This window comes from Myiozetetes cayanensis, unplaced genomic scaffold (genome assembly GCF_022539395.1).
Source record: "Myiozetetes cayanensis isolate MyiCay16 unplaced genomic scaffold, myiCay2020 scf18, whole genome shotgun sequence".
Lineage (NCBI taxonomy): Eukaryota > Metazoa > Chordata > Aves > Passeriformes > Tyrannidae > Myiozetetes > Myiozetetes cayanensis.
Window position 1 is genome coordinate 1344069 of NW_026087389.1, and position 14717 is coordinate 1358785.

General features: G+C 47.2%; 1 protein-coding gene across 1 annotated transcript; it reads right to left on the reverse strand.

Moving 5' to 3' along the window:
- Window positions 1-362: 362 nt before the first annotated feature.
- On the reverse strand, window positions 363-14430 carry ARL8B (ADP ribosylation factor like GTPase 8B). The gene is made up of 7 exons (XM_050313114.1): window positions 14198-14430; window positions 5786-5866; window positions 5132-5205; window positions 4620-4713; window positions 3976-4043; window positions 3678-3748; window positions 363-2312 (listed from the first exon to the last, which is right to left on the reverse strand). The coding sequence occupies exons 1-7, from the start codon at window positions 14318-14320 to the stop codon at window positions 2263-2265; spliced, it is 561 nt and encodes a 186-aa protein (XP_050169071.1). The 5' UTR covers window positions 14321-14430; the 3' UTR covers window positions 363-2262.
- Between the last annotated feature and the right edge of the window lie 287 nt (window positions 14431-14717).

A 14717-nucleotide genomic window follows, 5' to 3' on the forward strand; every position in this document is an offset into this window, starting at 1 on the left:
GAAAAACAAAGGTTTTACTCTAGGCTTGACAAGAAAGAAGCTTGCAGACACATGCATTTCTCTCCTGAAAACAGAGCTCCAGAAGGCTGCCCCTACTTCTGATCTCTCAGCTGCCCAGTGCTTTTTATAAACATAAAAGAGCACTGAATTCTGCTGAGACTGAGTAGCTGAGCTTGCTCAGGTAAGCTGAGCAAGCCCCAGGCCTCAAAGGTAGTTTTATGAGCATTTCACTGGAACAGTTGAACCACAGAACCTAAATCAGCTCAGGTATCCTTCCTTCCCCACTGTCATCTCTGGGAGAGGAGGCACACATCCCATCATGTGTTTCCATGAGTTCAGCCACATCAACTCAAGTCAGTCAGTTAAGTGTCAATACAACCCTCAAAACATAAGTTTATTGAATAAAGCTGAAGAGCAGTAAACCAACATATGCATCCACCTAAATAAAAAAATTCACGTATTTACAAAGTTCAGTAATTGTATAAGTTGTTCACATGCAGAGAGTAATGCACAGGTTAACAATTGGTAGTGTTTGGATGCCATAAACGCTGAAAGCAGTGAAGTATATAAACACCAAACACATCAAGTTTAGCTATAGGCCAGTTAACTAAACAGTGACCTGGTCCCCCACAAAGATTCACACATTCTAGTTTAGGTTCCTTATTTTAGGCACAAGCAAGTTTGCTAAATAAAGGTAACTGTAGCAGTTCCTGGTGAACTCGGGACTACAGTAGCAAGTTAATTTACCCTCTCCTCTACAGCACCAGAGTATGAATTAACTGAAATCATGCTTCAGAGAACTGAAAGGGGACAAAAAGTTAAAATGCAACTTCAGACTGAACGCAGGCAGCTTGTAGTGTCTGTGCAACAGTGCCAGAGGTGGTACAGAACAGTAAGGCCATGGCAGTCTGCATTAAAACTGGCTTGTCACAGCTGACAGGGACTAAGCATGTTCCCAACCCGAGACTCCCACGGGATGCAAACCACATTGAGGTGAGGAATCACACACAGTGTGAGGCAACACAGGCAGGGGCACCATGGATTTGCACACACGAGTAAAGCTACACTGACACTGCTGTGTGAACAAACCAGTCTTAACAAGTCTGTCCCTTTAAATAGGCTGAAGTCATTGAGAAAGTAAAGCTACAAAAAACATTGCAATCTTGAGTTTATACACACTTCCCTAAGCTGCAGGAGCTAGTCAAGAGACAGGATCATTGGCTCTCTTGTGCTTTGACACGGTAGAACATTTCGTCTTGCATCTTACAGGCTTTGCACATGGTTACATCGAAAAGCAGGCAGGTCTAGAGTTGTCACAATAGCCCAGGTATTCCATAGCACCAGGTGAAACTGTGCCCAGCCATTCCATGAGCAGGAGAGACACTAGACAATTACACAGATAGTGTGCTAAAGGGCAACAACCGCCTCGACACAAGAACATCAGTAACTGGGGTGTCATGCAGCTGCTCACAATGCATGTTCTGGTTTCAGACAGAGACCACGAGTATCTGGAGATAGAAGAATGTATTTGAACAAAGCCTGATGTTCCTAGCAATTTGTTTTCATGCTGGAATACTCCAATTTTCGAAGGTTTACAGAACAGTCCATTCCCATCCCCCGCACAAATGTTAAACAGAAGCAACAGAACGATTTTAAAGGATGACTCTTTCCTAATTCATCATGAGAGTTTTCTTTTTCAAGTGACAGGATCTCAGCTGTAGATTAGTGATGCTGATCTATGCCTTGTGCTCCCCTCTGCAAACAGTTTCCATTTCTCTGCTTACATACACACATCACATGCATTTGTGAGATAAATCAGTATCCCACAACTCACGCTTAAATGTTTTCTAACTACTGTATGTGGCATCTTACAGAATCTCAATGCTGTCAAGCATCAGCATCTTCAAGCCACTAAACACTAGAAATAAAACACTTGCTGAAAATCATATAAAAACCTGGCCCTGAAAAACCAGAACAGAGTGTACCATCGTAGTTAACATGGTAGAGATATTTCTTTTAAAAAGCCCCCCCCACAGCCCTCCCACCACAGATGGTTGTAAAATAAATATTTGTGCTGACTTTATCATGACAACTCTAGTTGTTTTGTGACAGAATAGGAATACAAGTCTTCAGCAGTGCACATGAGAAATGAACCGTGAAAAGGCAGATTCTTGATACAGGATTTTTGGGTAGTATCTCATTATGGAGGGAAGTGGACAATTGAGATTATGGCCAACTGGTACTGGAGATTCCAGGAAGACTTCAGCTTCTTCTAGATTTTGAATGCTGAATAAGCCACTGAAGCGTGATATCTACAGAGAGAGAGAAGAGAGGTGTTCAAGTGTCTGTATTTGTATAACTGGCATGGCTTTGGTACAGGAATGTCCAAGCCCTTCTCTAGAGGACGGTCCAAGGCAGATCAACAGGATCATTTTTTGGAATGCTTGCTGTCTGTGCTTTGGTCCTGTAGCTGCCCAGCATCCTTCAAGTAACAAAGTCACTGCTCCAGGAATCCTGGTTCCTCAGTCACCTACACCACTAGGAAAAGGACATCCCTTAATCTGATACTTCCCTATGGCTCCAATAATTAGTTTTAGATCAGCATTGCTCTATTTGGCCAGTCTGCAGCTCCTCACCTGATGAAAGCAAAGTTAGTTTAGCCCTGTGGGTGAAAGGCATCAAGCTCCTCCATGCCTGAAAGAGGATCTCCTAAGGCAGGGAAAGGCACTGGCACCACACCAGCCTGATGCCTTCAGCAGCTCCTTCCCCAGAGCCTCAGTGATGCTCAGCTGTGCTGAGCCTCGTGTGGGATACGACAGAAGGGAGTATCTGCTTCCATCCATCAGCCTTTAACTGATGGAGACAGAGGCTTCTTGGAGAAGAAGCCAGAATTGTTCCACAGGCTATTCTTTTTTCTTGGAAAGAAGCTGAATCCTTAATAGAAAGTGATTCTGTAGAGCTTCTCCTGGGAGCATCTCCCTGAAGCTTCCTCACCAGCAAACTCCTCTGTTAGCCTGGCAATGCTCCAGTGTTAATGCCATGGCAGCCACAGGAAGCATCAGGAGAGAAGGATGGCAAGTGCTGTTAAATTCTGTGTTTTCACTCAGTTTACTTACAAAACCACTGTCAGGTACTAGATCTTACACTGTACGTGGTTTGTGCCTTTGAACTCCACAAGTTTTAAAGCATTTGATGTCAGTGCCAGACAGATGCACTGTTTGGCTGCAGTGATTAGCAGATGCCACAGCACAAACTGCTCTGACAAGGCAGCAAGGGAAACTGATTCTTTCAAGGGAATGACTTGAGGAAAAACTAGCTTCAAGTACTTGCCCTTCTCCCCAAGTGAGAAAGAGATGAGAGCACCTGATAAAGTATAAAATCCTTTAGGCCAAGCTAATGGTGAGACTGGTCAGCTATTTCTTGCAAACTAACTGAAGAAAGGAGCACATTTCACAGGGACTGACATATGTTTCAGTAACTACAGCATTACAACTTTTAATACCAGTCAAGCTTCCTCACTGCCATCAGGAGTTATGCTGAATTTACCCAGTGCACTCACACATTTGATTCTCTGATTTCCTGAAGTCAGGCAACGTGTGTTTCAGAAGTTACAATCCCCCAGCCCATCATCCTCTGACAGCTCTTCATAAAGCTCAGCATTTTGGGTTAATAGTTACCTATATTATCTTTCTCTTTGCAAGAAATTGAGTAGCAGCAGATTTCTCTGTCCTGAATAGCAGCAAGGTTCCTAGGAAAGAGAGAACATTTCAGCATGAATTTCTCTTACACAGGGACTCTTACTGAGAACTTAAATGCTCCCCTTCACCTTCTCCACACAACTTGTTTCTGTACAATGTTATTACCTCCTGTTGCTGGGTTTCTGCTTTTAAATACAAGCTTCCTGATTTAATAACAACCTTATGTACATGGCATTACTGAGTTAAAGAAATGTTTCTTAGGAAGGGTTAGACTTACATCTTTTCAATTAGCTGTTTCTCATCCAAAGCATTAGGAAGGTCTCTCTTATTTCCAAGTACTAGAACCTGAAATCCAGAGAAGGAAATGGTTGCAGCTTTGCTTAAACAAAACAACAAAAAGACAAACACCCTGGAGTCCCACAAACAGTCTGCACTTGCCTATTAAATCTAATGGAGTGAGATATTCACTATTAAACCAAATCAAAAAGGCAGCCTGACCCATTCACAGGCAAAGAGAGGGTCCAAATAACCCATTCTGTGCAAAGAGCAAGCACAGAAACACATCAGCTGACAAAACTGAGAAGAATCCCAGCAGATTTTCATCTGAGATTCCCCAAACTTACTTTACACTTCTGTATTACACGCTGGTTAACCTTCAGACAAGAGTACCAACTCATACTGTGGAAACCTCTAAACTACTGTTTTAATTTTATTTCTTTTGTTTGAGGGCACTGAACAAAATAAGATCACTGGAAAATGGACTGAGGTCAACAGTTAAGAGTTAAGGCACTGGGGGCAGTTCATGCCTACACTGACCAGTAAGGTCAGGCCTCGCAATTAAGAGTTCAAGGCAGACTTCAGAGTTGCTAAAGTTATGACATTCCTCAAGCATTTAATACTGTTGAAGGCGATATTACTTACAGGGATTCCTTGTAGCTGTGGCTTATCTAGAAGGTTGTGCAGCTCATTTCGAGAGGCTTCTATTTTTTCACGATCTGCAGCATCTACCATGTAGCTTTAAAGAGAATTTCAGGTTAGGTCAGTGAGACTGAGCTCCTTCAGAAACATCAGTCTTTCCTTTACACTGCCAGGTTTGAGCACGTTCAACAAGGCTTTAAGCAAAGATCGGGGTTCTGAGCAAAGAATTTGGTTCTTTAAAAAAAAGAAATTCTTTAAGACCAGAGTAGCAAGAAGATGCTTTAAGTTAGACAGCACTGCCACCCAGTTCAGACAGGAAGGAGTTAGTACTCCAGATCAGAAAGATAAAAAACCAACCCATCCTGAGCCCTGAACTCAGGGGTAAAACAGGTCAATCTGGTTGCAGTAGTTTCAGAAATACAAGGAGGACTAGAGAGTGAAGCATGCTCTGTTAGGAGGCTCCCAGAGAAGAGAAGCACACTGGAGGTGAGCAGGAGCTGAGGGCAGGCACTTACACAATAGCATTAACTCCTCTGCAGTATCGCTCCCACATGCTCCGGAACCGCGGCTGCCCTCCTATATCCCAGATCTGGAGGCGAGGGAAAAACACAACTTAGCCATGCGCTATTTTAAACATGTCAGGCAGAGATAAGACAAGAAATACAAAGACAGTTTTTCCTTTCTCCTTAACCAGCTGCTGGACCCCTCCCATGTTAAACCAGAACTAATCCCTTGCACAGCTGCTCAGATCTTACACCCCACAGCAGGGGATGCAAACTAGAGCACCTTGCACCAGCTGCAGGGACACACCTGGGCACTGAGGTTACACACACTGAGGTACACAGGAAACTATGGTGCATTGACTTAAAACTCTGCATTTGATGTAAGCAATCCTGATGAGTAGAAAAGCAGCATCTGTGGGCACTCAGATTAAAGCCAGACAGCCTTATCACAAGATTCCTTTAACTAGTCCATGAACCTGGAAATCACACACAGATTCTCATTTAAGAAACTCCATAAATAAACATAAATGTCTTCTTAAGCTACTTGACAGATTTAGCTGAGCCTCTTCAGTTTTCTATATTTGTCCCAAGGCTGGAAGCAAAACAGAGCAAGCACGTACATTTTAAACTAGAAGCTGAAGGCAACAGTCAACAATGGCAACATACCTTTATTGTAACATTACCCTTTGTAACTTTCCTCATGTTGAAGCCCACGGTAGGAATCATATCTTCACTGAACTGACCTGACTGGAAAAAAAAAGAAAAGTTAAGTTTAGTGCTTATCTGACACAGCTGGTTTACACAGTAGAAGATCACAAGCTTTTTCTAACCATTTGCCTTCCAGCTGAAGGCTTCACGGCCAAGGAGTCCTGGACATTACATCCATGTGTACTGAAGTCAGTCAAGTCATTTCTTACAAGCACTGAAATAATTGTTTGGGCCTTGAGGCAGTCAGGGAGCAAAGTTACCTGGGAGAAGTGCTTTGCACAGCTTAACAGACGGACAGCCAGGACAAGGACAGGAAAAGAGCCATTCACCTACTTCTGCTGGAGCCAAGATCTACACGCAGGATCTCCCAGTTACCTGGGAGCTAGAAATATCCAGAAGCTCTCCCTCTGATACAAGCTACTTTACAGACAGCATTTACAGTAATAAATCACCCACTGCAGGAAGCCTCCAAGCCACAGGTATGGGGTAACTCCCTGAGCAGTGTTAGAAGGCTGCAAAGTGGAAGGACCTGACGGGTCAGCTTCCTGCCAGGCTGCCTTGTCCACCTTGGTCAGCACTGGGAAAGGCAATGAAATGCAGCTGGAAAGTATTTGAGCCTGTTGCCACCAGACACTCGGCATCACTCCAAAGCTCTGACAGAACTGCAGCAAACAGCATTGCATTAGAGAGGTTCTCCAGTGGCAGATGTTTTACTGTCTGTTACACTTTCATCTGTAGCAGCTGGAGAGCCAAATTCCCAAGTTCCCAGCTATCTCCTGCAGCCAACCCAGGAGCCATAACAAGTGTTATCAACACCAGATTTCTGCCCTGCTCCCTTGGCTGTTTGGCACAAGGTGAATCACCACAGTGGCCATTATGAAGCTCACTACATCCATTATGTGTAATAGAACCAGACAGTCAACCAGATTTGAGAAAATTAAGGTTGATCCAAAAGCATTCAGATGTTTAATTAGGGTTTGATACCACAGCAAAGTCTGCATCTCTCCCTGACGTTGCAGAGAGAGGCCACCCTGGGTTCCAAGCTCTTTGGGATCTCTGGAGCAAACATCACACACCCCAGTTAGGGCCCAACTGCCACCAGCTGGAAGTACCAACTAAGTGTGACCAGGTGGCCAAGAAGGCCAGCAGCTCCTGGTTTGTACCAGGAGCAGGGTGGCCAGCAGGACCAGGGCTGCACAGAGGAGCTTGAATCAGCCTCCTGCAGCACTGCTTCAGAGCACACTCTAACCTTTCTACCTCAGCAAGGTGCCCAGCTGGATGCCTGTCCATCAGCTCCCCATTCCTGAAATCCCCGTGTCTGAGCTGTCCATTCCATCACGTGCAGCTCAGCAGCTGGTGGCTGGCTGTGCTTCCATGGCTGATGCAGCTCAGTTTGGCTCCTGGAGCCAGCGTTGCCCCTGAAGGGTCACTTGCCAGGTTGCTCAAGCACCACTGCATTCCTGCCTCCACATTCCTGCGTCCACAGTCACACCCCACACCCACAGCTCCTCTCCAAGCTCTCCCAAGCACTCCCTGAACCTCCATCTCTCTGCTACTGCATCTTACCCCATATGCTGCCAGCTATTCCCACTCAGATGCTTCCAGATTCTTCACTCGAGAGCTGTTCCTATCAATAGGAACTCCAGGAATCTCCCCGACTGTTTTCCCTCTGCTGTGTTTTATTTCCAGGACATATCTGGGAAGCTGAAATGTCCTATGAGAACAAGGTCTAGTGATTGTCAGACTTCTCCCAGCTGCTTAAGGAGCATTTTGGTGCCTCTTCTTCCTGGACTGGGTGGTTTAGAACAGATTCCCACCAGGATATCTGCCTTGTTGGCCTTCTCCCCGATTCTTACCCATAAACAACCTTATCATGAGCAGCATCAAGCTCTACACAGTGCAAACACTCCTGACACACAAGCCTATCCCAAAGCCTCTCCTTTCCTGCCCATCCCTCTGAAGGGTTTATAGCCCTCCACTGCCAGCCATCCCACTAATTACAGTGTGTTCAGTATCAATTCCATGTTCTCTCCCTGCTCTTTTAGGATACAAATTCCTTCAGAGTGGATCAGCACCTCATGTACCACGTGCTTAATGTAACATTGCAGAAATTACTGTGACCCATCACAAGAAGACTTTTACAGAATCTTCTGGAAAGCTGCTGCATCTTATATTCCTTCCCAAGTACTCCCTACCCACGCTGCACATCCCAAAACTTGTTCTGACTTGCTTAAAACCTCCACTGCAGAGTCCTCAGTTCCACTCGAGTTTCACTGTCTGTTCTCTGCTGAGCAGGGGGACAATCCAGCACTGACATGGGTGTAATGGTCAACTCGGGTCTTCACTTGGAAGGCCTCCCTCTGATGGGTGGGTGTTCCTCTGCTCACAGGCACTGTACCCAAAGACAGCTACTGGCAGTCACCTTCTTTTTTCAGACAGGTCAAAAATTGGTTAAAATGATTGTAGAGGATTTAGCAAGCAGGCAGTGATCTCCTTTGATGGATTCTGCTACTGCATTCAGCTGTCTTGGCCCAGAAACAGTTCTCTAAACCCAGAATTTAGGGAGCTTTTGTTTACTACCTCTACAGAAGAAAAAAGCCGGGAATTCAGCTGCAACTTAGAGTATTCATATGCAAAAAGCTACTCACACAGCAGAACAAAAGGAATATGCCTTTACTGGTAGGCAGTTCTGTTTGAATCACTTCCCTCCTAGAGCAGATTACTCAGCCCTATCACCGTGTGCTCACAATATGATGCTTTTCCCCTTCCAAAACAGGCACCAGCTTTAAAACACATTTGATATGCACAGCAATATTTTCAATTTCTGCTCACAAAGCCTGTGGCTGTTGTCACAGGCAGCAGCACTGCCTTGTTTTCAGCACTTGTGCCCATCCCACCAGGCAGACACTGCAGGGCTCCTGGGAGAGCAGCCCTGTGTCCCAGGAGGGATTATGAATGAAGCACAAGCTCCGAGGTCACACAGACCACAAGGAGCTAACACAAACTGAAGGTCAGCAAACAAACTCAACTCCAGCCCCTGTGTGGGAGATAAGGAGCAGGGAGACTAAACAGACTGAACTTCAGAGGCCTCATGCAGAAGGAACCCACGGGACTGATCCTTAAGCCTCCTGGTTTAAGAGATGCTCCCTTCTGGATACTCAAAGCTCCTGGAGAACCTAAACATGTGATTTTAGTGCAACATGAACCCATTTACCTGGATGAGTACTTCTGTTGGATAAGGATTACTCAGAGCAGCAAAACTGCTTCCAGACTGAACTAAGTCCCTGCACTGTGCTCCGTAAATTAGTCTGGGCTCAGTCACCTTGTATCCAGTACCAGCACTAATTCCCACACACACTGTGGCTGGATCAGCTACAGGGCCGCTTCATTTCCCAGAGGAAAACTTGGGACAAGAGTTTAACTCGCCATCACCTGACATTCCAGCAGTGTAAAACGGATGCAAGTTTAGTCTTTTTTGATACTTTATTAATATTACAACAAGCTGCTTACTAAATCTACCATCTCCAGTTGTCTTGAGTGAAAAAAACCCAAAACAAACAAAACCATGCTCTGGCTACTTCATCTGCCTCTCCACAGCCATAAGACTCAACTTCCAGGGAGCTATGGAATGATGGAGTGGTTTGGGTTGGAAGGAACCTTTAAAACTATCCTGTTCCACCCCCTGCCATAGGCAAGGACACCTTCCACTAGACCAGGATGCTCCAAGCCCTGTCCAGCCTGACCTTGGACACCCAGACTGTCCGCACCAAGCCCCTGAAGCAGCTTGATTTTGATCCCACAGCCTGCACAAGGACATTCTTTCTATCAGCAGAAAAGGTCAGGGCAGCCTTTAGTTTGCATCTCATAAAGCTGAGGTGATTCATGACTGTTATAGGACAATTTCTTCATACAGACCCTGTTACTACACAGTAAAGATTGTCCTATCTTTACTCATACTACTTTTCATCCAGCTAGAAGGAGATCACAAACAAGCTTAACCAACTAGGAGATAACATCAGAGGAGTGTGGATTCCAGCCAGGACACTCCCAATCCACCTGAACCAGCATATTACATTAAACCCTGCTGTTCACCCCTAAATTTCTCTCTTTTCACACTAAGAAAAAAATGCCACATCTCTCAGAAATCTCCTCTTTAAAAAAGAATTTAAAAAACAGTGTAATTTTAGCATATCAAGCTACCCCTACACTAAGCCTCCTCTGCAACACTCCTAGCCTCCACCAAGCAGTGCATCATAGATGGACAAATCAACTGTGTGTACTCCAGTTTCCTTCTGGAGATACTTCAGTGTTCCAGCTACTTGTGACCAGCTCAGAGCCTGAACTTTAGTTTAGAAGCTTCAATCCCTGTGATCTCACAGTCCCTTGAAAGGCTTCACAACAGCACCTCCGTGAATGATTGCTGCAGAAAGTACAACAGCAGTACCTGACAAAAAAAGGTGTTTTTATTTCCCCAACCCTATTCCATGGAATATTTAAAAGGACATGGACCACTTATCACATAACTACCACGAAAAAGGCATATTTCTCTCTAGAAGTCAGTCATGTAGGAGCTCATTTCATGCCTCTGACAGTCACAAAAGCATCTTTATCCAGGTGTTCCTACTTAGAGCTCCTCCATTTCTTACAGGGTGCTCTGTAAGGACCAGGAACCCAGGACCACGATGGCAAAAGTAGACTCCAATTTCAGTCACCTGTTTCAGCCCACCTGGGGGGTACAGCAAGCAGGACCTCAAAGACAGAGCGTGAGTCACCTCCTGGTAGCTTTATTAGCTAATGAAGTGATGCAATGCATTTCAAGAGACTTCTGCCATTAAGAAACACAACACTTCGAAGTGTATCACCCTTCTCCCTTAGCTACTGTGTCTACAAAGTGACAACACACGGGATTTACGGCCTACCTGAGTGTTCCAGAAGGCCCTAAAACAGCAGTGGAATTCTCTAGAACAATCTTTCTCCACACTTTGCCAATGTGGCTTCTTTAAGTCAAAGTTACTTATAACAGTCATGAGGCCAGAGGGAAGCCACAGCTCCCAGCTGGCCAAAGGGGCCTTTGGTTGAGAGGCGCTTCAGGAACTGCCTCTCTCTAGAAAGGCCTCATTCCAAGGCGTGTTGGATATTCCAAAGTTAAAAAAACAAACCACACTAATTCAGGCTCTCACACAAATCCTACACAGGGACCTTATTTACCCTGCCACCACAAACAGGCTGACTTTAGCTCTTAAGCCCAACAACTGTATCGGAGGATCAGACTAACGAGCTTCAGTCTTCCAGTGCCAAACACCTGGACTGAGGATCAACCGACCAGGCTTCAAGCAAAACTTCTGAAAACAGCCAGGATATGCCACTCTTCCATGAGATACCCCTTTGAAAGTGAACAAGTGCCCCATTATCCAGCAGCACATGCTGCCCAGGCCTGGGAGCAGAGTCAGTTTACTTGAGTCATGTTTCAGTTGCGTCACGGGCCGAGGAGGAGCTGGGGCCCCTCTGTGCCTCCCACACCAGCATGGCCAGCACTGCCAGCTCCACAGCCAGGCTGGGGAAAGGTTGGAACACCCACGAGCTGCAGAGATGCAAGCAGCACCAGCTACTGCAGCCCCTGTAAATAATGGGCATTTCCAGCGCTCGGGTAAGGAGCCGACAATTCCAGAGGCAGTCCCAGGATGACAGGCAGTTTCTCCGAATAAGAGCCACAGGCCATCCACATTAGGGAAATTAGGACCAGGAAGAAATGATATCCTCCCTTGTGAGCAAGTTTACTCACGCACATGGAAAACTTAGGCTTAATATCTAATTAGAGACAGTGACTAATGCGGAGCCTCAGCAAAGCAGAAGCTGCATTAGCCACATCCAGCTATAACGAGATTGCACTGCTAAGGCTGGGTTTTAAACCTCCCAGACAAACTGATCCCAGAATGGTTTGCATTGGAAGGCACCTTAAAGTCCATCCAGTGCCACCCCCTGCCATGGGTAGGGACACATTCCACTAGCCCAGGTCCAGCCTGGCCTTGGACACTCCCAGGGATGGGGCACCCACATCTTCTCCGGGGCAGCCTGTGCCAGGGCCTCCCCACCCTCCCAGGGAAGGATTTATCCCTAATATCTAATCCAGCTTCCCCATCTCTCAGTTCAAAGCCATTCCCCCTTATCCTACCACTGCATGCCCTTGTTTGCTCTGATTACAAAGCAAGTGCTTGTTGTTTACACTGAAGGAATAAATATGGTCCAAACCCAATACCAACCTAGAAGATTATTCTAGAACTGGACTGTCTGCCTCTCCTGCAGCAGTCAGGCCTCCCACTTCAGCAGCAGTCAGGCCTTGTATCAAGCTTCCTTGGTCGAGTTTCACTCTAGTTCCATATGCCTGACTTGATGGGCAGAGATTCCATTAGAGATTTATATTGGATTAAACTCACTGCTGTCGAGCTGGTAACAGCTCTATTACACAGAACACAACCTTCTAAGCCATACCATGTTCCTGGTGTGCAATCCAGCTTTTAAAGCTATCCTATAGGACATCTTGCTGTGTCATTCCTTTCATTTTAGTTTTAAGGAATCCCAACAGCCTCATCCATCCAGGCCATTAACTGGCCTGCAGAGAGCAGTTATTCTTTTCCTATGCTCCTTCCCAAATGCAGACTCTGAACTAAAGTCAGTCAGGGAAGCAACTACCAAGTTCTTTCTGCATGCCACAGACAGCAGTACTTCTCTAAAAGGCAATATTGCACCAATGACCGAGGCTTATGGTATTATTTTTTTTAAATCAGTAATAAAACCCTGAGCAAGTCCCCTCTCTCTGTTTTTTGCAAAGAGTTCATAGATGTCCTAATTAAAAGCTTCAGAAACATGAGTTGCTGCTTCCAAACCAAGCCAGCCAAGGAGGCTGTGTCAGCACACACAACAACTTCCCTATTTCACTGGGTTTTGCAAGGCTCTTTGAATGACACTCAGATAAATGTCTGGGTGTGATCCCAACATGTGGCTGAAACCTTGCAAGATTCAACCCCCAGCAAAGGAAGCTGCAAACTGATGTCAGCTTTACTTAGGAGAACTTTCACCACTTGAGAACACTTAGATGGGCTAAACTGATGTGCAGCTCTTGCAGTTCTGAACTGCTCCACATATCTGCATAGCTTCACAGGTAACTCCCTGAACACGTGCTGCTGGCACTACAGAGAGGCAAAGCAGTTCTCTGACAAGTACCATAACCAGGAGGACTCCAGCAGACAACAAACCTGCAGGGTGACCTCAGAGCCCCGAGAACACTCCAAGCAGTGTCAGCTCAGCAGCCACAGACCGAGGTTGTTCAAACAATTCCAGAGCTCCACGTTTAGAAATCCAAGGCCAGAGGTAGTGGCAGTGTGTGAAAGAACAGGCTTCTGGCACTCTTGGGTTAGTTCAGCAACTTTCACATAAAAACGAGTCAGAGAGAAGTGACCTTTGATGGGGGCAGACCCATTTCCCATGATTATCAAGGAGCACACTGAGTGCTCACACCTGAGCTACACAGGACCTTGGTTTTGTTTTACCAGGGTACCTATCAGTGTATAAGGATGAATTTATTCAAGACAATAAAAGTTGTTTTCCTATCCAGCAACTCATTCACCTGACACTTAATACATTCATACAAATATTCCATAGTGTTCTGGAGACAGCCTCAAAAAACCCTGGAAGACCAGCTGAAGCTGCGCTTACTGTAAGGCTGGAGACATCAGCTCTCATTCCAGGGGCTCTGGACTCAGGTCCCTCATGCTCCCTGCAAACCCAAAAGGCATCCTGGCTTCCCATTGCAGTCTCCCTACAAGAGCTCCCAAACTTATCTCCTGGAATGTTTCCCATCACATATATCCACAGAGCAGGACACTGGTGGAGCCAACTAAGCCATTTAGGCAAAGCTACTCTTTATCTCACTCAACAATGGGAAAGCTTCGTGTAGGAGGAGTCCCACACCCTTCCTTCTCCCGCTCCAGGCACACCACCAGACCAGCAGGCCCCAGTGCAGCACTTCGCTGCTGTCAGCTTTGTCAGCTCTACTTCTGAAGCAAGTTGTACCTCGAGAGAAAGGAGGTTATTTGATACAGGCTACAGCAATCAGGCTAAGCAAACAACCGAGAGGAGAACCGTGAGTGGGTGACACCTCAAACCATTCAGAAAGAAGGGAGGAAGCAGCTGAGGGCACACGATGTTATCTGCACATTTGCTAAGCCCAGCCACGGCGACACGCGGCTGTAGGGCCGTGCCCCGAGGTGGGATCGGTGTCCCATGGGCACACGGGGGCTCAGGGAGGGCAGCGGCTCCCGGGCCCCCTCCCCTCCGCCCCGGGCCGGCTCAGCCCCCCCGCCGCCCGCTCACCGCGATCACGTTCACGAAGGTGGTCTTGCCGGAGTACTGCAGCCCCACCAGCGTCAGCTCCATCTCCTCCTTCCAGAAGAGCGAGCGGAACCAGTCCAGCAGCCGGGACAGCAGCGCCAGCATCGTGGCGGCGGGCGGGCGGGCCGGGGGCGCTGCGGGCCGGGCCGGGGCGCTGCGGGCTGTGCCGGCCTTGTGCGGCGGTCCGTGCTGTGCCGTGCGGGGCTGTGCCGGGCTGTGCTGTGTGCTGTGCCGGGCTGTGTTCTGTGCCGGGCTGTGCTGTGTGCTGTGCCGTGCCGTGCCGGTCCGTGCCGTGCGGGCCGCTCCGGGACACCCGCGCTCGCCGCCGGCTCCCCCCGCCGTCACGTGACCGCGCGGTCACCGCACGGGCCGCGCCGCCCGCCCCGCCCCGCCCCGCAGCGCCCCCTGCCGGCCCCGCGCACCGGAGGACCGGGGGGGGGGGCCTATGGCCCCCTCAGCGGAGCCATCCGCACCCCGCAGAGTCACAGCACCAGTTAGGGCG

Bases quoted from the DNA above. Each gene is read 5' to 3' on its own strand.
- ARL8B (XM_050313114.1), bottom strand. From the start codon at position 14,320: ATGCTGGCGCTGCTGTCCCGGCTGCTGGACTGGTTCCGCTCGCTCTTC. The intron at 4,044-4,619 runs GTAAGTAATATC...TCTGGATTTCAG, and splicing joins CACAGCTACAAGGAATCCCT to GTTCTAGTACTTGGAAATAA. The intron at 2,313-3,677 runs GTAACTATTAAC...CTCTCTCTGTAG, and splicing joins CAAAGAGAAAGATAATATAG to ATATCACGCTTCAGTGGCTT.